Source organism: Aspergillus nomiae, assembly GCF_001204775.2.
Source record: "Aspergillus nomiae NRRL 13137 chromosome Unknown contig00113, whole genome shotgun sequence".
NCBI lineage: Eukaryota > Fungi > Ascomycota > Eurotiomycetes > Eurotiales > Aspergillaceae > Aspergillus > Aspergillus nomiae.
In genome coordinates this window covers 23,274-44,195 of record NW_015378168.1, presented here as the reverse complement: position 1 = coordinate 44,195, position 20,922 = coordinate 23,274, and the positions used below count along the sequence as shown (strand labels likewise).

The 20,922-nt window shown below is 49.6% G+C and overlaps 6 protein-coding genes across 6 annotated transcripts; 4 read left to right on the top strand and 2 right to left on the bottom strand.

Annotated features, from left to right (window-relative positions):
• Nucleotides 1-460: 460 nt before the first annotated feature.
• On the bottom strand, nt 461-1,673 carry ANOM_005131 (uncharacterized protein; the record flags this gene model as incomplete). Its single annotated transcript, XM_015550388.1, has 2 exons — nt 461-1,250; nt 1,324-1,673. The coding sequence occupies 2 exons, from the start codon at nt 1,671-1,673 to the stop codon at nt 461-463; spliced, it is 1,140 nt and encodes a 379-aa protein (XP_015407422.1).
• Nucleotides 1,674-3,465: 1,792 nt separating this feature from the next.
• On the top strand, nt 3,466-7,083 carry ANOM_005130 (uncharacterized protein; the record flags this gene model as incomplete). Its single annotated transcript, XM_015550387.1, has 11 exons — nt 3,466-3,712; nt 3,775-3,828; nt 3,888-4,473; nt 4,791-4,974; nt 5,041-5,254; nt 5,313-5,530; nt 5,751-5,974; nt 6,030-6,138; nt 6,190-6,401; nt 6,463-6,987; nt 7,045-7,083. Coding segments are annotated over 11 exons (2,565 nt in total), but the record flags the coding sequence as incomplete, so codon positions are not given.
• Nucleotides 7,084-9,245: 2,162 nt separating this feature from the next.
• Nucleotides 9,246-10,879, top strand: dbp8 (ATP-dependent RNA helicase DBP8; the record flags this gene model as incomplete). Its single annotated transcript, XM_015550386.1, has 2 exons — nt 9,246-9,757; nt 9,820-10,879. 2 exons carry the CDS (start codon nt 9,246-9,248, stop codon nt 10,877-10,879), a joined length of 1,572 nt encoding a protein of 523 aa, XP_015407413.1.
• A 2,753-nt stretch (nt 10,880-13,632) lies between these two features.
• On the top strand, nt 13,633-15,167 carry ANOM_005128 (bZIP transcription factor (MeaB); the record flags this gene model as incomplete). Its single annotated transcript, XM_015550385.1, has 4 exons — nt 13,633-13,677; nt 14,004-14,220; nt 14,303-14,803; nt 14,866-15,167. 4 exons carry the CDS (start codon nt 13,633-13,635, stop codon nt 15,165-15,167), a joined length of 1,065 nt encoding a protein of 354 aa, XP_015407414.1.
• A 928-nt stretch (nt 15,168-16,095) lies between these two features.
• stm1 (putative telomere and ribosome associated protein Stm1) lies at nt 16,096-17,638 on the top strand (the record flags this gene model as incomplete). Its single annotated transcript, XM_015550384.1, has 5 exons — nt 16,096-16,290; nt 16,516-16,534; nt 16,663-16,830; nt 16,902-17,022; nt 17,107-17,638. Exons 1-5 carry the CDS (start codon nt 16,270-16,272, stop codon nt 17,636-17,638), a joined length of 861 nt encoding a protein of 286 aa, XP_015407409.1. The 5' UTR covers nt 16,096-16,269.
• A 459-nt stretch (nt 17,639-18,097) lies between these two features.
• On the bottom strand, nt 18,098-18,625 carry ANOM_005126 (uncharacterized protein; the record flags this gene model as incomplete). The annotated part of the gene is made up of 1 exon (XM_015550383.1): nt 18,098-18,625. One exon carries the CDS (start codon nt 18,623-18,625, stop codon nt 18,098-18,100), a length of 528 nt encoding a protein of 175 aa, XP_015407410.1.
• Nucleotides 18,626-20,922: the final 2,297 nt, after the last annotated feature.

Below are 20,922 nucleotides of genomic sequence, written 5' to 3'. Positions count from 1 at the left end.
CACAGAATACAGGAAACAGCACTATGAATAGTATAACAGGAGTAATAGAAAATACAGTAGATAAAGTAAAAAAAACTAAATTCAGAGAGTCTCTGATAAACTTACCAAGGTAGAATCTAATATACAGAGATTCTCTATTGTCGGTCTTGAGGAATACTGCCAAGGGAGCTTTAACGAAACCGGTTCAGCTGTTATAAATTATATATGCTAAACTTGTCCTTCAAGCTTAACTTTACCGAAGTACTCGGGCTAGAGAGCTTATAGACAGAAAAGTTATTTTCTAGCCAAATTGAAAAGATAGTGGGTGTATATAAGGTGGTTGTTACGCTCGGGGCTTCGTTGTCAAGTCCTAAACCAGTAAGCTTTATAGTCACTCTTATAATATATCTTAAATTTCATCACTTTATTATCTAGAATATTCAGCTAGGTAGTCGAGCGATGGACCCATAGATATTATTTATTATTTATATCTAATCTCCCGACCCCAGCGGGCGCCATCTGTCTGGACTACCGTGAATACATCCTCCCACTTTCGCCCATCATCTAGAAGGACCTCATCCTCTCCGTCCATCTGAACCCCAATCTGCTGGAGATATGATCGTATCTCTTGCAGGATCTCCTGAGCATTTTCATATTGCCCCTTCCAGGCCTTAACCAGCATCGGACCCAATCGTGCCTCTTCTAAAAGCTGTAGCTTGCCCTCCTTCAGCCGTTGCTTATGGTACTCCCATACATTCACCTCCCCGGGCAACTCTGTCGGATCCAATGGATCGGTAGGCATCGCCCACCTCTTCGCTCTATGACTGGACGCATCCTTTCGCATCAATTGCCAGACAAAGGTCGCCCAATCCGAGAGATCGATCTTCGGACTGAGCTCTGGGTGCCCACTCTCGGGATTGGTTGGGTAATAGATCTCTTCTTCGTATCTCGTCCCGTCGGGAGAGTAAGGCCATTCATCTGTCGGGATAGTTGCGTTCACAAATCCTGATAGTGCAATCGAGAGATCATCGCGTATCCATATGGTGCTCGAGCTGAAATCCATCAGGTAGACCCTGTGTTTATGTAAGAAGGCTAGTATAGTAAGCGATTGCAGTGCCCAGCGGTAGTAGAGGAGCAGAAGAGGCTCTCTAAAGTCCTTGTTCTCGGAAGACATGCGCGGAAAGGTAGTCAGAAGTGGCAGAGTCGTAGCGCTCAGTGGGCCGGGATCTAGCTTCTCCAGCAGATATCCTACAGGGAGACGGCCAAGATATCTACTCCCCATATAAAATTGTGGTATTTTAGTGGTGATTAAAAGAGATAAGCAGACAGGGAGGGTTTATTCACTTAACGATATAGGGATGAAGATCAATCGGTTGGTCTATATCCACATTCGGGGCACTGGTACTGTGTGCCAGATATTCATATACCCGTGGGATTCGCTCAGCAATAGTAAACCACTCCTCGGGATCAACACGGGGATTTTCTTTCTCGCATCGTTGAAAGGCCACGATAAATTCTTGGTTAGCATGCTGTACAAAGTATATCTGTTCATACAGCTCATCATACAAGTCCTCTGGGCGGTCGCTACAGACCGAAGGGACCACATCCCCATATCGAGGGTATTTGGACTGGCTGGGTGGATCGGGGTGCTGTTCTAGATCAGTAGGGTGGTCTGATGACCAGCTGGCGCCCATAACGGTGACTTGATCTATAAAAAGAAGGAGCGTAAAAGAGAGAGAGAGAAAGAGACGCGGCGGGTGGCATGCACCTTTATATGTTGGGCGGCATGGCGCTATTAGCGTTCGTCTAGGCTTAGCAGCCACTCCACCAACTATTAACTTTTCCCCAATCCTCCTCGCCCTTTACGACTTCAACCCCCTGATGAGGGTTCAACAGTGAGAATTTGGCGGACCTCGGATAATTACACTTTGTACGTTTCTTCCCATACGGTCAAAATATAAGCTATGTACGGCGGGGGAGACACCCAGATGTACATGTCTCGCTGCTAGATCTAGATGAGCTGACTGAACGACCCGTCCAGGACTCGTCACTGGCTACTGCAAATTCACGCAGGTCTGATCCAGCTTGATCGTGCCAGACTGATACAGAAAGTTCCCCGGGAAATAGGTAAACAGCCCCCTGCCATTTGAGCGTCCACCACCACCCCCAGAAGCCCGGCACCGGCTTACGACTCTCCTTGAGATATTGCGCCGATGCCTTCCCTTCCTCGACAATCCGCTTGAGTTCGAGCTGGTTAAACTTCTTCCACTCCCAACGAGATCGCTGGGCCCCCGGTTGGCAGTGTACCAATTATCAAACTGAAGCAGTACGTCGCGCATCCCACTGTAGCTGTCACAGAACGAGTGCCACACCTTGGGATGGTTCCAACAACCGAAGAGCATTCCCAGCTCTTTCAGATATGCCAACTGCTCGTCGTCAGGGTCCAGATTATCCCACCCGAGAGGCCTGAATTGGGGAAGAGCCCTTGACGATGGCCCCCTTCATCCAGTTGGAGTCGGTAAGGAAGACAGCGAGGCGGCCTTGGTCCCGGCTTCCGAGCTCATAACTTATTAATTGGGCGACATTGGTCGTTGCCCCGGCCCATGGAGCCTGTGAGAGAATCCAAGTGATGATCCAGGCGCACCCATTGCACATGATTCGGGCTGCCATGTTGTTCCATCCTCCATCACCCAGGTTAATTCCGGGGACGCAAACTTCAAATGCATCTTGGTCCCAACGCGGGTGGTTGTCCCAACCTCAATGAGTCCCTCGGGGCTCTCTGTGAGCGGCTGTGGGATATTATCCTTCTCCGCCGTGCTGACCTTGTCGTCCGCACGCCGTCCCTCAGAGGTACCCTCAAACGGGCTGTCGACCGCACCAGCCGGAAGATTGACCAGTACACGGCCCCAGTCGGACTGGATGCGGGATTCTGCGTATGTCTCCACTGCCACTGCTCCTGAAATGCCACCACCGCTCCGGAGGGAGACGCTGCTTTCCCGGTACAAGTCAAAGGAGGCCCATCCTTTGTAGATGCTCGACTACTTATATTACTTTAACTACTTCCACTGCGTTGACTGCTTGAACTGCTTGAGTTGTTTAAACTATTTAAATTAATTAAATTCCTCTTAGATTATATAATCCTTTTACTATAAAAGGTCTTGTTGTAACCCGACAGAATAGGACTGCTGTCTGGAGTCTAGAAGTCTCGTATTAAAATAATGCGCTCTGCTTGACTTGAGCTGCGGTCCAGCCGGATGGGGCCGCAGGTCTATCCCTAGTATACATGTAAATTTACTAGTAAAATTCTCAGAAAATGGAAGAATAGTAGCTGTTTTAGAAAGCTAGGTCAGTTTAATAATTCGGGCGGAAAGGCCGCGCACATGGGGAACCTTTTGACGTAGAACTATAGAAGCACACATTTGACAGCTTAGAAATCAAGATCAAAGTGGGGCCGAAGCTTTGACAGGCCATGGCATCATTGATTCCCTATTAATCATCCATCCGCGGGGTCAATAACTAATCAATGGAGTTCCCTGACGATGCTTTTTATACCGGCTGTCCCGTCGGTTTCTTTTCGTCCCTCAGTTTCATTTATTTGTCGCTACAGCCGCCCCAATCATTTGACCAGCTTTCGCCATAGATATTCAACCAAGATGAGCCAACCCGATATCACTTTGTACACCTGCCAGACTCCCAATGGAATCAAGATCTCCATTGCGCTGGAAGAGCTGGGGTGCGTTTGTAATCCAACCCCATCATTCTTAGAACCGGTGAACTAATTGATGCGAATTTTAGACTTCCTTATAAGGTGCAGAACATTGACATAAGCAAGAATACCCAGAAAGAGCCGTATGTGACCTTCTAGCCAGAAAGTGGAAGTTAACAGGAGCATGGCTAATTCCACTTAGCTGGTTCCTTGAGATCAACCCCAATGGCCGTATTCCGGCCCTGACCGACACCTTCTCTGATGGCCAAAAGATCCGTCTGTTCGAATCTGGCGGCATTCTCACCTATCTTGCCGAGCAATATGACAAGGACTACAAGATCTCTTACCCTAAGGGTACCCGCGAATACTACGAGATGACCAATTGGTTGTATTTCCAGAACGCTGGCGTGGGCCCCATGCAAGGCCAGGCAAATCACTTCGTGCGCTATGCACCCGAGCGCATCCAGTACGGCATGACTCGGTATACCAACGAGACGAGGCGACTGTACGGCGTTCTCGACCAGCACCTTGCCAACTCCAAGTCAGGATACCTCGTCGGTGACCACATCTCGCTTGCGGATATTTCGCACTGGGGATGGGTTGCGTCTGCTGGATGGGCCGGTGTCGATATTGAAGAGTTCCCGCACCTGAAGGCGTGGGAGGAGCGTATGGCTGCTCGGGAGGGCGTCGAGAAGGGTCGCCATGTTCCATCGCCTCATACTATCAAGGAGCGCCTGAAGGACCAGAAAACTATCGAAGAGGAGGCGGCTAAAGCCCGGGAGTGGATTGTGCAGGGCATGAAAGCGGACGCTAAGCACTAAACGATACGATTTTGTGGCAGAATGTGACTCGCGAAGTTGATAATTTAATTAGTTTGTCTATGTTAGCGATGTGAACAGAAATCATTATGATCATGTAAAGCCATTCTCTCGTCATTATTCTTCCTCCATGGAAGCTCCTAATGCTTAGTCATCACATCTCACGTGGATACAAAAGCTTGCCACCTCTCCTGCTAGTCCGCCTTGATATCACCTTACTTTTTCACTCTCATTATTATTTTCCATTAATAGCCACTAACCCTGTTACTCACATCGCAAGGCAATAGATTAACTTCATTTGCAGCGCAAGTCCAGGGAAAATGGCCTGGCGTAATCAAGGAGTCACAGGCTCCAACAACGTCCCTCTGGGCCGGAGACGGTTTGGTGGTGATGATCCCGCAGAGGAGGAGAGCCGCACAGCAACTCCTTCGTCTGTCGGGGAGCACAAGCGTGGCAGAAGTCCTGTTCGGGGTATGTTGCTTTCACCCCTAACCTCTTATTAACTTATATACGTGGAGATGCTTACTATTGCTCTAGCTGACCCTCCAGCTGACGGGGTCAAGAAGCGCAAGAAGCGCAACCGTTGGGGCGATGCGCAAGAGAACAAGGCTGCCGGTCTCATGGGCTTGCCCACGATGATCATGGCAAACTTTACCAATGAGCAGCTTGAAGCTTATACGCTTCATCTCCGTATTGAGGAGATTAGCCAAAAGCTTCGTATCAACGATGTCGTCCCAGCGGATGGTGACAGGTACGCTACCCCTTTCGCCTCATCATCTCAGCATAGCTAATCCATCTTCGAATTACAGGTCTCCGTCACCCCCTCCGCAGTACGATAACTTTGGCAGACGTGTAAACACTAGGGAATACCGTTACCGGAAGCGCCTCGAGGATGAGCGGCACAAGCTCGTCGAGAAGGCCATGAAGACCATTCCTAACTACCACCCGCCTTCTGACTACAGACGTCCTACCAAGACTCAGGAGAAGGTCTACGTTCCAGTGAATGACTATCCAGAAATTAACTTCAGTATGATAACTAACCCTCTAACTCCTAACCATTCCTGTGTTGTGTACTTCGTGACTCTTTGCTCGAGTCGGGCTCGTAAGAAAGACATCGCCCGTCGGTGCCTTTTCGGCTCGCTTCTTGCTAACCCTTGATGCGTGATGTTGAACATTTTACCGTTGCTCTCCCATTTCTTTCTAATAACAGCTTGAACTAACACTTAGCTTTCTGCTACCTTTTAAAGTTGGCTTACTCATAGGACCTCGTGGTAATACCTTGAAGAAGATGGAAACCGAATCCGGTGCCAAAATTGCTATTCGTGGCAAGGGCTCTGTCAAGGAAGGAAAGGGACGCTCTGACGCCGCTCACGCTAGCAACCAGGAAGAAGACCTCCATTGTTTGATCATGGCAGACACTGAAGAAAAGGTTAACAAGGCAAAGAAACTGGTGCATAACGTTATTGAGACGGTACGTTGTTCCCTATCTCATTCTATGTCAATCGATTACTAAGTATAATGAACAGGCTGCTTCAATTCCCGAGGGTCAGAACGAGCTCAAGCGGAACCAGCTTCGAGAGCTTGCCGCTCTTAACGGTACTCTGCGTGATGATGAGAATCAGGCTTGCCAAAATTGTAAGTACATCTGTGCGCTGCAACTTGTTCGGTTTTTCTGACTCTTTTCAGGTGGCCAAATTGGACATCGCAAGTATGACTGTCCAGAACAGCGCAACTTTACCGCCAACATCATCTGTCGTGTTTGTGGCAACGCTGGTCACATGGCCCGTGATTGTCCTGACCGTCAGAGAGGCACCGACTGGCGTAACAATGGTGGTTACGCTGGTGCTGGAGGCCGTAGGGCTATTGGTGGCGGCGACGCTGTCGACCGTGAAATGGAGGTAAGTGCCATCTTGCCCTTGAGTTTATCAATCAAGGATATATACTGACACTGTTTTTCAGCAACTCATGCAAGAGTTGTCGGGAGGAGCTCCAGGTGAAGATGGCCACATCCCTCGCCGCATCGAAGCTGGTCCCGATCAGGGTTACGACGACCGTGATGCGAAGCCGTGGCAGCGTGGGCCACCGCCCAGTGATGTGGCTCCTTGGCAACAGAGAGGCCGAGACAACCGCTCCCGTGATGACTATGGATCGCGTGACCAGGGAAGCGCACCCCCATGGGCTCAGAGTAGCCGTGGAGGCGATTATGGATATGGCTCGCAGGGTGGCTACGGAGCCCCTGGCGCTGCACCCTGGCAGCAACAGCAGCAGCAGCAGGCCCCTCCGCCCCCTCCGGGTGGGCAGGCTGCGTATGGTTATGGCTCTTATGGCGGATACGCTCCTCCCGTTCCGGGCATGGGCGCTCCCGGGGCTTCTTCTAGCATGGGAGCTCCTCCTCCTCCACCGGGCATGCCGCCTATGTACTACGGCTCCGGTGGCAGCCCACCACCCCCACCCCCTCCTCCTGGTGAAGGACCACCACCTCCTGTATGTTCCCTTGGACCTATATGATCTAGGTGAATGCCTTGCTGACCTTCGTTATAGCCCCCGAGCGAGCAACCTCCTCCTCCCCCGCCCGCTTAAAAAGATACAGTGTCGTATTTGGCCTATTTTGTCGTGTTAGGTGCAAGCTAGGGAAAATGTGGAAAACCGGCTTAGTTTGATAACAGGGCGAGGGGCATTACTTCTACTAACAATTGTATTTTGTAGTTTGCTGAGGTCGCCGGCCTCTTCATAGTAGTTCGCTAATTCATACTTATCTTCTGTAAGCGTCTGGAATGCATATTCTTCGTGTTCTTAACAGCAGTTGCATGTACCTTATATCTAACTAAGTGACATTGGCAGAGATATCTCCAAAAAGAAGCATATATGAATGGACCCATCAGCGCAATGGCTTGCCTAGAGGACTTACTTTAATAGAAAGATCACAGTTAATGACATTGACGGTATTACCTGCAGCACACAGCCACATTACTCCCGATACCCAGATGAATACCATGTCAGAATTGGCATCATATGTGAAGTTTGCACCTATTCATGAATCCCATCCTTTTCACTATTCAGACTCTTTCCTTTCCCACAGCTTTCTCTTTCCCTTCATAATCCTCTCTGGCCGAGCTTTTCTTCTTCCTTTTCTCAAGGTGCATATATCAATGGGACTCAGTGGGATCCAATCAACATACACGGGCTCCGCGAAATCGATACCAGACTTACTCCATTACGTCGTGATCTCTAAAGTCAATGGAAAGAGCAATGGGGGGAACAAAAATTCTCGACTCTCATCTGTTCAAGATTGCCAGTGCGTTGGTTAGGAAAGAGGATATAATCGAATTGTTCTACTCTGTAGTATGTAGCCTGTACGGGTGATTCGAGTGGACGGAGATGACGAACCCCCGTGACGCATCATCAAACGGGAAAACGACAAACGTCGTCCACTTCTACGGTTGATGGCATTGGCAGAGTTCTCGAACACCCAAGTATCTGAGTATGGTGTTCATGGCCGTCCGCAGTACAGACAGCACTTTTTTCTATCATTTACTCGAATCTGTTCAGATTGGAAAGAAGGCTCAGCAGCATGCCATCCCGTGTATCTTCACCCGCTACGTTTCTTCACAGCCTTGCAGATAGAATGGGTTTGCCCATCGAATTATGACCAAACTCGCTATTCAGGACCAATGTTAAAATGCGTCATTCCTGTTAGCTACCATATCTCAGTAGCAAGAAATGGTCGGTTTTGCCGGAACCACTACTTACACGTTTGTATGCATAGGGGAAGCAGTCAACTTTCCTGGAAGCCCCATACAGTGTATTGACTTCATTAACATCTATCCTTGCCCTGGGTTCAGTGACAGGAACTTCAGTTTGACGAACTTCTCCTCTCTTCTCTTTTATTTAGCTTACCAAGACATTCATGAGTTTTTCATCGTGGATTCAAATCCAACTTCTATATGGGTGCTTGGCCACCTCCCTATGGTATCCCTAAACAAACAAGATGCCCTTACGACTGCCTTCGTACTTCACGCGCTGCACTTGTACAATACTCAAGACGAACTATCGGATTCACCGTCAGACTCTCGAACAACTCAGCTGTGGTGTATCCGGTAGTCGTCAGAATAATAGGATCATTTCCCTTAACCCTGGCAATGGCAACCATTATCATTGGCATATGCACCGCCTAGAGGTTGGAAGTAAAACTTTGATCTGGTTAAAACCTTTGAGGCTAAAGTAATGATCACAGTCTACCAAGACTGGTGTGGGCCCTACAAAATTATTGCCCCTGCCTCAAGCTACAAGCAGCTTGTGGTGTAGTTGTCACGTCTGTATCGGTTCCCCTTCTCTAAGGTCAAAGTCAATTATCAACAGGACAATAGCTGATGAATACGGCTACTTTGTCAGCGCTGTGTGGGAGTGAGTACTCAGAGCGTAACAACACATGCGAAGGAGTGAATTTCGATCTGACTTTCCTGTGCTCGAGAGTAGGATCAGCTGTTGTATATAGTCCCTTAATAGTTAACTAGTATTCTTTCTTGAAAGTAGAGAAAGACAGAGGTATACTACACTACTTCTGTACGGGATATCACACTAATTTCCCTTTCGGGAATTGAATCTTATCGATAAGACTAGACAACTTGATTGGTTTGATCCATGTGGGAACACCGCCTTTGCGCGGTCAACTTTTTCTGCCGCAAAATTTAGAAGAATTTCATGAAGCACGCAGAAAAGCCAACAGATTTGAACAGATAACAATGGCGCCCTCTCGCTCCCCGGAGCCCGTATCAGACGGCTCTCACGAGCCCTCAGACTCCTCAGACGTTGAGCAAACGGAGCTGCAAAATCGCGCGCCCAAAAGAAGACGCCTATCGGAGTCTTCAGTGGACTCCTACGTTGCTCCGGCGCCGCTCCCCACCCTCTCTCGTATCAAGAAGAAGGAAGCAAAAGATGATAAGCCTGCCACAACCACGGAAAATGACAACCCTGTCTTGATTCGTGATGCCCTTGAAATTGGACTGCAGGATGAGGAGTCTTCGTTCAAAGCCCTCAATGTTTCGCCGTGGTTGGTGGGCTCCCTGACGACTATGGCGGTTAGAAAGCCCACGGCCATTCAAAAAGCCTGTATACCGGAGATTCTGAAGGGGAGAGATTGCATTGGAGGTAGCCGGACTGGTTCCGGAAAGACAATTGCCTTTTCGGTGCCTATCTTGCAGAAATGGGCGGAAGATCCGTTTGGCATCTTCGCAGTTATCCTAACTCCCACAAGGTACGTTGCCAGTCACTGAAATCTTTTCTTAGAGGCTACGATGCTGATTGTTTTTCTTTTAGAGAGCTTGCGTTGCAGATCTACGAACAAATCAAGGCGATCTCGGCACCTCAGAGCATGAAGCCACTTTTGATCACCGGAGGAACAGATATGCGATCTCAAGCGCTTGCTCTCTCGCAGCGGCCCCATGTTGTGATTGCGACACCCGGTCGACTCGCAGACCACATCAATACATCCGGTGAAGATACGGTGCGTGGACTGAAGCGCGTCCGCATGGTCGTTCTTGATGAAGCCGATCGACTTCTGGCTCCTGGTCCCGGAAGCATGCTTCCTGACGTAGAGACCTGTCTATCCGCTCTCCCACCGTCCAGCGAACGTCAAACGCTCTTGTTCACCGCAACATTGACCCCCGAAGTGCGCGCTCTCAAGTCCATGCCTAGAGCTGAGAACAAACCGCCGGTCTTTGTTACTGAGATCTCGACCGAGAATAAAGGCACAATCCCTCCAACGCTCAAACAAACTTACCTCAAGGTCCCCATGACGCACCGCGAGGCCTTCTTACACGTGCTCTTGTCTACAGAAGGGAACTCCACTAAGCCGGCTATCATCTTCTGCAATCATACTAAGACCGCCGATCTGCTGGAGCGGATGCTTCGCCGCCTCTCCCATCGAGTCACCTCACTACATAGTCTTCTACCCCAGTCCGAACGTAACTCTAACCTCGCGCGTTTCCGTGCTTCCGCTGCCCGGGTCCTGGTAGCGACCGATGTCGCGTCCCGTGGTCTGGATATCCCGTCGGTCAGTCTGGTGATCAACTTTGATGTACCGCGCAATCCGGACGACTATGTCCACCGTGTCGGTCGTACCGCTCGTGCGGGACGGCAAGGTGAAGCGGTTACCCTAGTTGGACAACGAGACGTACAACTGGTGCTAGCGATCGAGGAGCGAGTAGAACGACAGATGGAAGAATGGAGCGAGGAGGGCGTCAGCATTGAAGGACGGGTGGTGCGCGGTGGCGTGCTCAAGGAAGTTGGGGAAGCTAAACGAGAAGCTACTGGAGAGATTGAGGAGGGCCGCGATGTGTTAGGGCGGAAGCGGAATAAGCTGAAGAAGGTACGGTAGGCTTCGTCGGAGGTGTGGATAGATTGTACATATATCGAGGATGTCTTTTTAATGATATGATGGTTGTTCAGCGATGTTGTTGCGCCGGTTTACTTGGAGTCAGCCAAGGAATTCTTTGATTATTTTTTGTTCGATCCTACGTCTACTTTTGCGCCAGGTTAGGAGTCCATCTTGGCTGGCAATCTCCGATCTACACCTATTTTATTTTCCAAGGTACCACCCGTATGAGAGTCTCCTTGGTTGTTTGAAGGACATCAATCGAGCCATGGTCGAAACAAATCCACATGGGGTCATCCTCATGAGATGTTTCGTGAAGACAATCCAGAACTATTTCCGCCAAGACAGAATAGTTAACGAACCTCTCCTGATGGCCACGTTCTCGAAACGCCATCGATAGCCCAACCATGGTGGGAAATAGTGGGATTTAAGTTTCGGCTATTGTTGTTTCTTATGGGGAATGAACGTCGTATGACTGACTGACTGGACTGTCAACGATCACAGTGGAGTCGGCCTGTTGGTACCGCGTCGGCTGATCCCGGTGTTTTACTTCTTCCAGACTGGACAGGGACACCGGTTGGAACTTGGGAAGAAAGGGGATGGTATGTCCTTTTGAGGGGGAGAGAGAAAGAAATCTCAAACCGAACCACAGTTCCAAAATCCTCCTGAGTCCTGGGATGGAGAAGAATTTGCCAAGGCCGAACGAACGCCGGGAGGCATGAGAAAAAGGTCTGGGATGTCTGGGATGTGAAGTATGACGGTGCATCTCCAACAGCCAAGGTCAATAGTTGAGGGAGTAATTACATGAGAAGTACTACGCCGGTGGGAAACCTAGACGAAGGTCAGGTGACAAGGGATCCTTCTCCGCGGGCAAAACGTGACTCGATTCGACGACGCCCCAAAAACTGTGAATCACAGAATACGACGTAACTCCATCGACTCATCTCCTGGCTCCTGGCGCTCGAACAGGGACTCCGGGGGCTGCAAATTCTGATCCATCGCATGACTTCGGATGCACGTCTCCAAAATCTCGCGCCCCTCTTTTCTCCAGGCCAGTTTGATTTCCCAGGGTTTGGGATCGGCATTAGTTCGAACGGGATCCCAGATGCGAACGAGGAAAGAACTTAGAAGGGCTAAGCATGGGATGGGGATGGGGGATGGACAGTATCATTCCTCCGGCATACCTTTTCCCCCTCTCATTTGTGTGTTTCGTATTATTTTTTTTTCTTTGCCCAGCCTTCGAGAATCCAGTGAACGAAGCACGTTCCAAGGAGGAAGCCATGCACTGTTACTCTCCACCCGTTGCCTGGATGGGGAAACGTGAGTGACGGAGGCACTGACGAGTCTCGTTGTCTGGACGGAGGGCGGATCTTCGGCAGTGTCCGACCTCTTGGGAGTGGAGCGCCTTTGGTGCCGTTGCCGAGACGTCGAGACAAATAGGAAAGAGAGGGAGAAGAAGGGGGCAAAAATGAAAGAACAAGGGAAGGTAAGAGGCAGGGAACAGGCAACCTCTTGCATTCGAGTAAAACTCCTTACCCCCCGGCGATGAGATCATGGTGGACAGAGTCAGCTACGAACTGTAGGCCCCATCCCTCCGCAGTATCTACTAGAGAGATCGTAAGTCGACGGAGGATCTCGATTGAATGATGTACTTGTACCCCATGACATTTGGGAGGAAGGATTGGTCTCTAACTATCTCCCCGGTGAGGGAGGCGATCAAAGTCAATTATATTAAAAAAGAAGAAATGGAAAAAGAAAGGAAAAGAATGTCAGACGCTGACGGGGCAAATCGTATTATTTTATTTCTTTTTATTGTTCCTGTTTGATTGTGACTAGTTGTCTTTCCCCCTCCCTCAGTGTCCAGTCAATAACGTGGATTTTTTGTTGGCCGCTTTTTTTTTTGTTCTTTCTGCCTGGCTTTAAGCCTAAAAGAGAAGTTTCTACGCTCAAACCGTCTGACCCTCTTTTCTTTCTTGGTTGGAGTTCCTCCTCTTTTCTCACTCTGGGCCCTCCCGAGGCCGCCTTTTCCTTTTTCTTCTTTTTTTCTTTTTCCTTTTTAATTTTTTCCCCCCCTTCTTATTAACATCCTGTTCGTTTGCCCAATTTTTTTAGTAAATAATTTTACCTCACATCTTCCCACCTTCAGCCCCCTTCCTCCTTCTTACTTGTCTACCTTCTGGTTATCTCTTTATCCATCGTCAATTTTCTTTATGTCACTCCTTCCGCTGGCCCTCTTGCTAACTTCTGGCCTTATTCGCACGTCCCTGCTAACTCCCTAGCCGCGCGTTTCTTGCGCTTGAAGTTATCAATCACCCCGCCGGAAAAAATCTTGAATTATTTTTATTTTGGATTTTATTTTTCCGGCGGCTACTATCAACCTTGAGGGTTTTGGGTGAACAAGGGCAAGAAAAAAAAAAAAGAAGGGTCCGCCATCATCGGGGGTCGGCACTTGGGATATCAGTTACGAAATTTTTTGTTAAACATTTTCTACTACTCTATTTCCCAAGGCCCCGTGTGTATCCCAATACACGCAAAAGGGACACTACTTATCTCTTTCTTTTTCTTTGGAGGTCAAGGGGAAAGATATACTTCCCCTCAAATAAATACCAATGGTCTCTATGGTTGAAACCTCCAATCCCAATCCAAATGACACCGCCATGGATACGGTTGTCCCTAAAACTGAACCCGCTGTACTCGAGGCTCGATCAGTTCAGCGGTATCAACCCCCGAGGCTGAAGGCGAGATCTTAACGCAAGATGTGGCCCAGACGCAGAAACGAAAGGGTGGAAGAAAACCTGTACGTAAGATCTATTCCCTTTTCCCTTTTATTTTATTTTTTATTACATTTTTATTTTATTTCATTTTACCCGCCATGTGGTGTGTGTGATGGCAATCCGGGGCCCCGCATTACGGTTATCATTATCATCGCCCATTATGTTTCTGATTTGATCGATCGCTTCTCTTATCTTTGCCCATCCCTGTACCTTTTTTTTGTTTATTTATTTATTCATTTATTGTTAATGTCACTCACCTATGCTGGCTTATCTTGATCTTGATCCGCTACCCTTATCGTCATGATCGCCCGGCTTATTTGTTTAAGCTTCTTTTAAGTTAACCTTCGTCTTAGATCTATGCGACCTCTGAGGAACGGAAGCAACGCAACCGTCAGGCCCAGGCTGCCTTCCGTGAACGTCGCACCGAGTACATCCGTCAGCTCGAGTCTACTATCAAGCGCAATGAAGAGTCCCTGCAGACTTTGCAGCAGAACCATCGCACGGCCGCCGATGAGTGCCTGATGCTGCGATATAAGAACTCCCTGTTGGAACGCATCTTACTTGAAAAAGGTTCGTCATCCTGTCTGGTCCTCTGTGAAACATATCAATGAACCAGAGAAAGTAAAACAAAACATGGATTAACCATACGTAGGGATCGATGTCCAAGCAGAACTGCGCTTGAAGGCCGGCGCTCCAGGGGGTCCGAAGCCCAACCCCATGGCGGGGAAACCCCCATCATCCTTGGAGCGTGCAGCGATGAACCGAAATTCTGCTCAAAGGCATCCCACTGGAATTGCACCCAAAGGAGAGCCTTTTGGAATGCCACAGCCTCGTGACGGGGCGTACGGCATCCCCTCTCCCCAATTTCAGGCTACGCCTCCATCCCACGTCTCCTCGCCGTCTCATGCCAAGTCACCTGGGTTCGCCTTCCAAGGAGCCATGTCCCCAGCTGGAGTCGACCCGCAGCAGGCTGCACAACACTCACGCCTGTCGCACTCGAGGAATATCAGTCAAACATCGCCTCCCATGAGCGTCGCCCAGTCTGATACCACCGACCCGAAGTCTGCTCTGCCGGGTGGTGCAGGCCCCCGAGGACCCCGTGTCGCCTCAGCGTATTACCCGTCGCCATTCCAAAAGCACTATGATCAGCTTGGTAGGCCTCCCCGTTCCAATGATGGTTTTAGTAACGAGTTGATGACTAACCATAACTTCTAGAACAAGAGTATGACGCTCAGGCCGACCTGATCGATGAGGAGCATGAGTCGTCCGTGGGCGCCTCGCCATACGTGCCTGGCTTCAACGCTGCTGCATCGGTTCCTGGCTCTCACTCCATGGGCCACCACAATCTGCCACAATTCAATCCACATTCGGGAGAAGGATCCAATGGAGCATATAACAACACGAATCAGCTTCTGGGCAACTATGAGCCCATGCTCGATGCAGATCCCTTTGGTCTGAGTGCGAGCATGCACTTCCAGACCCCCTTCAGCTACGAACAGAATAATACTCGTCACTAAACACCACTTTCCGTCTCCACCCCCGGTCCAATACTTTGGCTACCCCTTGTTAATTTTCCCCCTACCTCCTTTTTCTCCTTTTAGTCGTCTACGATCCGTCGAGGAAATATACCCATGGGAAATAAGGATAAGAACTGATTTTTTACTCTAATTCGCATCCGGCTTCGTTCAGGCATCCCTCGGCATGGCATCGGAAGACAAAAGTGATTTCAAGCATTGCCCGGCGTTTTGCGGTTGATACCATTTGCTTGTGTTGGTTGTTGATTGAACAAAAAAAGAGATGCTTGCGAGGTTTCAAAAGACAGTTTGTTGGTGTATATGATGCGTATATGTGTGAAGCTACTGAAGGGGACTGCCGAGCAGTCTTGATTCTCTGGACATATATTGTTATGCTGGGTTATGAGGTGGCACGGCTGTTTTAATTTTCTTTTTCTTTTCTATTTTTTTTATCCTGTCGTGTTCTTTTGTGGTATTGCGGTTTCAAGAAAAGAAAAGGAAAAAAATTACTTCGTTGTCTATGGTTCACTTTATGGGATGAAGATGTATGTATGTATGTATGTTATGGATGGATGGATTAGGGTTAACGGGAGACGTTGAGACAGGAAGGGATATGATTGGAGGAAGGAAAGAAATACCACCTTGTGCTGCTACTACGGTACTACTTTAGTATGATTCTTTGTTCACGACATCATGGATCATCATCATCGGAGAGAGAGTGACGTAGATGTCGAAGGGAGCAGTGACCAGTTGATGTTGATCGCTCATGATGCCATCTGCAAGCCCCGCGTGACGCCATTGCCGGGCTAAAGCCCTAGACCTCAGCCAATCACGGCACGCGTACCCGAATTCGCTTAGCGAGCAAGCACACCTTACCGGATTGGGGCAGAGCAACCACAAACGTTTGTCTCCAACTCCTCAAGTCATCATCCACCCGATCACCCCCCTTCCCTTAAACTCCCCATACCATCCATTTAGGAGAGGCCGGATACCTACGCCGAATAGGTTTCTGCCTTGCTCGTCGCCTTCTCCCGCCTTTTTTCGTACCGAATTGCTGCGATAACGGAGAGCCTTCCCCGGAAGGCCCCTCATAAAACCAGGCGTCATGGCGGACGTCCGGTCCAAGGTACGTGCGAGAGAGCTTTTTACCGTGCGGGAATGGTGTTCAGGAGCTACTATTGTCCCTGGTCTTTTGGGTTTCGAAATCAGATCGATGGGAAAGTCAATTGGTGGGGATGAAAAGTGCTCGAGTGAAGAATTTACTGGGTGAAGGGAGGGGAGGAAGAAAAAGAAAAAAAAAAATTGAAAAAAAAAAAGTGAAACGCGATGCTGACGGATGTCTCATATCTAGAACCTTTACGAGCTTCTTGGTAATACATACCCTTCCTGAGTTGCGCCCTATGGATTGTCTTTGGATCTTTCATGCTGCGATTGTCAAGTTCTCCGCTGTCAAAAAGTCATTACATCATCTAACGTACTTCCGCGATTCGCTTTTCAGGCAATGATCCCGAGTTGGACCCCAGCAGACCCCCCGCTCCTCCCACGAAAGCTATCGACAAGCCCGCTCCTCGTGTAGGCAAGCGTGATGCCCCCAAGGAGGCTCCCAGCCAGCCCCGTGCCGGCCAGAACTCTCGCCGTGGTAACAACGTCTCTGGCAATGAGGCCGGTATGTGATAGTCTCTTTTTCTTTTTTTATTAGCGTTATCCGGGTCTTCCGGCTAATCCATCTCCGTATAGCTTTCCGTGACCGCAACGCTGGTCGCAACCAGAACCGCGAGAAGCCCACCGATGAGAGGGAAGGTGGTGCCCGCCGTGGCGGACGTGCCCGTAACGACCGTCAGTCCCGTACCGGCCAGACGTAAGACTTCCCACCCTTGAAATATTTGCCGGTGATGTGGTTTTTATTGGGATCGTTCGAAACTGACCTGTGTTGGCACTGCAGCGACTCTGGAAAGAAGGTGAACCAGGGCTGGGGTGGCCAGAGCGGCGAGAAGGAATTGGACGATGAGCGCGCCGGTGAGAAGATCGCCCAGGCCGACGAGAACGAGCCCCAGACTCCCGCCGAGGAGGCCGAGCCTGCTGACAAGGCCAAGTCGTATAATGACTACCTTGCTGAGAAGGCCGCCGCCGGTGACTTCAGCGCCAAGCCCGTCCGTGCCGCCAACGAGGGCTCCAAGGCTGACTCCAAGTGGGCCAACGCCAAGGAATTCAAGCGTGAGGAGGATGAGAACTACATCAAGGGTTCCTCTGAAAAGGCCAAGCGTGAGAAGGCTCGCAAGGAGAAGAACGTCCTTGAGGTCGACATGCGCTTCGTTGAGGCTCCCCGTGGCACCAGCGGTCCCCGTGGCCGTGGTGGCCGTGGCGGACGTGGTGCCCGTGGTGGCCGTGGCAGCGGTCCCCGCCCTGAGCGTACTGAGCGCAGCGCTCCTGTCACCGTGGACGAGAAGAACTTCCCCAGCCTTGGCGGCAAATAAATACAGTCAGTCTCATAGCGGGGGGGTATTCTACCGGCACACCCCAACGCCGGTCCACTGAAAGGTCGAAAACGAAAAGAATCTTGAAGAAACCCTTACGATGCCTCTTCCTGGAAAGTGACGTGATATGGATTGCGGGAAATGACACGAGACGAAATCCTTCGGTCCTCGCATTTAGGTTTAAAATGGCCCCGATGTAATTTGATTTGAATGTCAAAAAATAGGAAAGTGAGAATTCAAAACAAAAAAAAAAAAAAAAAGTTTCTCCTAGGAGGGATTACAGGTGTGAACCTGTAGTGGTCTCTCCATTTCTTAAAAGGTCATAGTAGGCATAGCATCCGTGAAATGTACTACGACTAGTAAGAGACATCACCACCAAAAAAAACTTCAGACTCGAAGCACCCAAACACAAACCCCAAAACCGTACAATAAAGTAACACATAAACAACCAACCACCAGCTATCCAACCTCCCTCACCCCAAGACCCTCTTCACCCAACTCATACACCCCAAAAACCCCCCTCCACATCGCCACCAACCCAGCCCTAACCACCTCCCTCTCCACGCCCTGAATGCCCGACACATTCCCCCGATCCCCAAGATCAATGAACCCGCCCTGATCAAGCCCCCACAGCGCCTCCTTCACCCAAACCCGACAGCTCATCTCCTCCCGAAACCGCGACGAATACGCCGTCCGCGGCACATTAGCCAGACACTCCTCCAGCGCGCCCCGCAGCATCTCTACGTCGTCAATGACGTCCACCTTGACGGCTGCGATGACCGGCCGCGATTGAGACTCGAGCAGGTTGGCAGGCGCGCTGTTATAGGACCATAGTCGGCGAGGAGCTTTTTCGTCTGTGAGATCGTGTTTCGTGCCCCGGGTTAGGGGGCCGTGGGTGTTGGTTGTGTACAGGGACCAGTGGAATGTCGATGGCGTGGACCGGGATTGGAGGAGTATGTAGAGGGTTGAGGGTGTTAGGGTGTTCATTTTTGTTCTTCTCGATCTTTCTTTTACGGGCTTGCTTTTGGTTCTTGTTTCTGGTGTGCTTTGGTGGTGTTGTTTATTAGGATTTGTGGGTGGTTGATGGATAGGGGGGTGTATGGAGAGATGTATGTTTATAGGTAGGGAGGGAGGGAGGGAGGGAGATAGATAGAAGTAAGTGAGTGTGCGAGTGTGTATGAATGATAGAGATGTAAACCGGGATCCGAGATTGCTTTTTATACGGGCCTAGTAAAGGGCGCTTATGTGTGTTCGCTGTATGTCGAGACCTGGTTATTGGTTGTCTGGGGTTCTTTTCGGGTGTTATGCATAGTGGCTTGGAATCTATGATTTGCTTGTGATTGTCATCCTTGTGGAAGGTGAGCAGGAATGGAGATGAGGCAATTGCAATTATCTTTTTTTACTCTTCTTTGTTTGGCTGCACGATAGTTGGAGAGGGTCTTCATGGCTTGCATGCGTTCGGACAGAGCATACATACTTCTTTCCTCCATCCGTGTTAAAGGGACCATAAGTCCTCCTCCCCCAAAGGAATTCAGGTGAAGAACTCCACACATCCTATTAGGGTTATCAGCCCCCAAGCTCGAGACGGGCCGAGCCAACATCCCAATCGACAACGCAACTAATCCATCTATATTAGCCATGCGCCTCTGTATCTATGCTTTGACCCCAACAGTTGCTCATCACGTTGTATCGGCCCACCACCATCCGGAATACTCGACTCGTCTGCCCTCCGTTTGTGAGGTAGTACTTGACACTTGACGTGGGGGGCTCTGGCGATAGGAGGCTCCAGTAGACCTAGAACGTGTCTAGACTGCTCGAGTTTGAAGCTTAAATTGGCCGGCTGCCGTTATCATTGTCGCGTGTTGTTGTACAATTTCAGCACTAGCGAAACGCAAACATGAACGAACGAAAGGCCAAACCTCCCTGCGCAAAGGCTAGCAAGGCAGGACATCAACAAGATTAGTGATGAGCCGAGCCGCCTCGACGGTTGGATAGGTGGCTCATACCCACGCTGCGCGGGTATGGGGCGGGTCCAGATTCATCACGCAAGAAGCGAATCAGGGGCCATTGGAGGGGGATGAGCATGCCGTGTTGGGAGCATTTGGCCACGGCATATTTGCCCATTGCGTGCAGGGATGGCCGCTGGAGCACAAAGCTTCAGTCCAGGCAGCCAATCCGGCCCCGGGTGAGTTTCTTTGTTTGTCTGCGTGCACTTGATGTGCACGGACATGGACAGTGCGGGTGTTGTCCCTAGATTGGCAAATTATGCGGCATTTCAGCTGTCGGTCGTTCTCTGGGACTGGTTTCGGCTTGTCTTATTGCTGGAGCTGGTAGGGTAGGTGGGTGTCCTCTCATGGTGGGTGTTGTGGTGGTTCTTGTTGAGTGTTCATAATTGGGGAAGATACGGTGTTTGACTGGTTACCAACTGTTAGTGGATGAGGATTTGGTGGATCATATGCGAAGAAACTTGAGGCTGCTCGTGTTTTATATGTCTGTGCAGGTGACTTCCCGAAATGGAAGGTGACATTCATTCTGTTCTACCACCTTCGATTCCTCCTCATCCCCATCGTGTTGGCTGCCATGACTTGATCAACATGTATCTTCGTCCTGTCGGCAAACTTCAGGTTTGGTTCTTTCACATGCCTCATCAGAAACACGCCGAGTTGATACCCAACTTGTCGGAATTTCAGCAGATCCTCCACCACAACCTATTTATAGAAAAAGGACCTATATCCAGACATGCGGGTCGAGTCATGAACGACAAGGGATTATCAGGAGTCTCAAAAGACCTGAAACAAACGAAACGTGGGCCAACAGGCATAAAACCTAAGTTCCCACAGCTTTTCGATTATACTTGACTAGCCTCAAACAATCTCCTAGTGACCCATGTAGTTGAAGTCTCGTCAAAAGCCCAGACTCTAGTTCGACGCCGTGGCGGCGCCAGCTTTGGTGGAAGAGATATCCAATCAGAATATATCTATGTCGCTTCAGGTCTGCTAGAGAGCTCTTTTGGATCCCATTGAGGTAGTATTGTATTAGGTATACGCCGTAAACTTTCGATTCCCATCTTTTGAAGCATAGAATATCTATGATGCATTGTCGTGGCTAAGTATAGGAACAATACTGATCCACGAACAGTGGGCCTGGAAGATGAGAGATCAATCAACATGCGAGCAGTTACGGTAGACCTTGGAAATTTATACGTGTCTTCTTGCCTGTTAGCATAGCTTTAGCCGAGGACGTCGCAATCAAAGGTGCTATGCTTCATCGCTTCAAACTCAGCT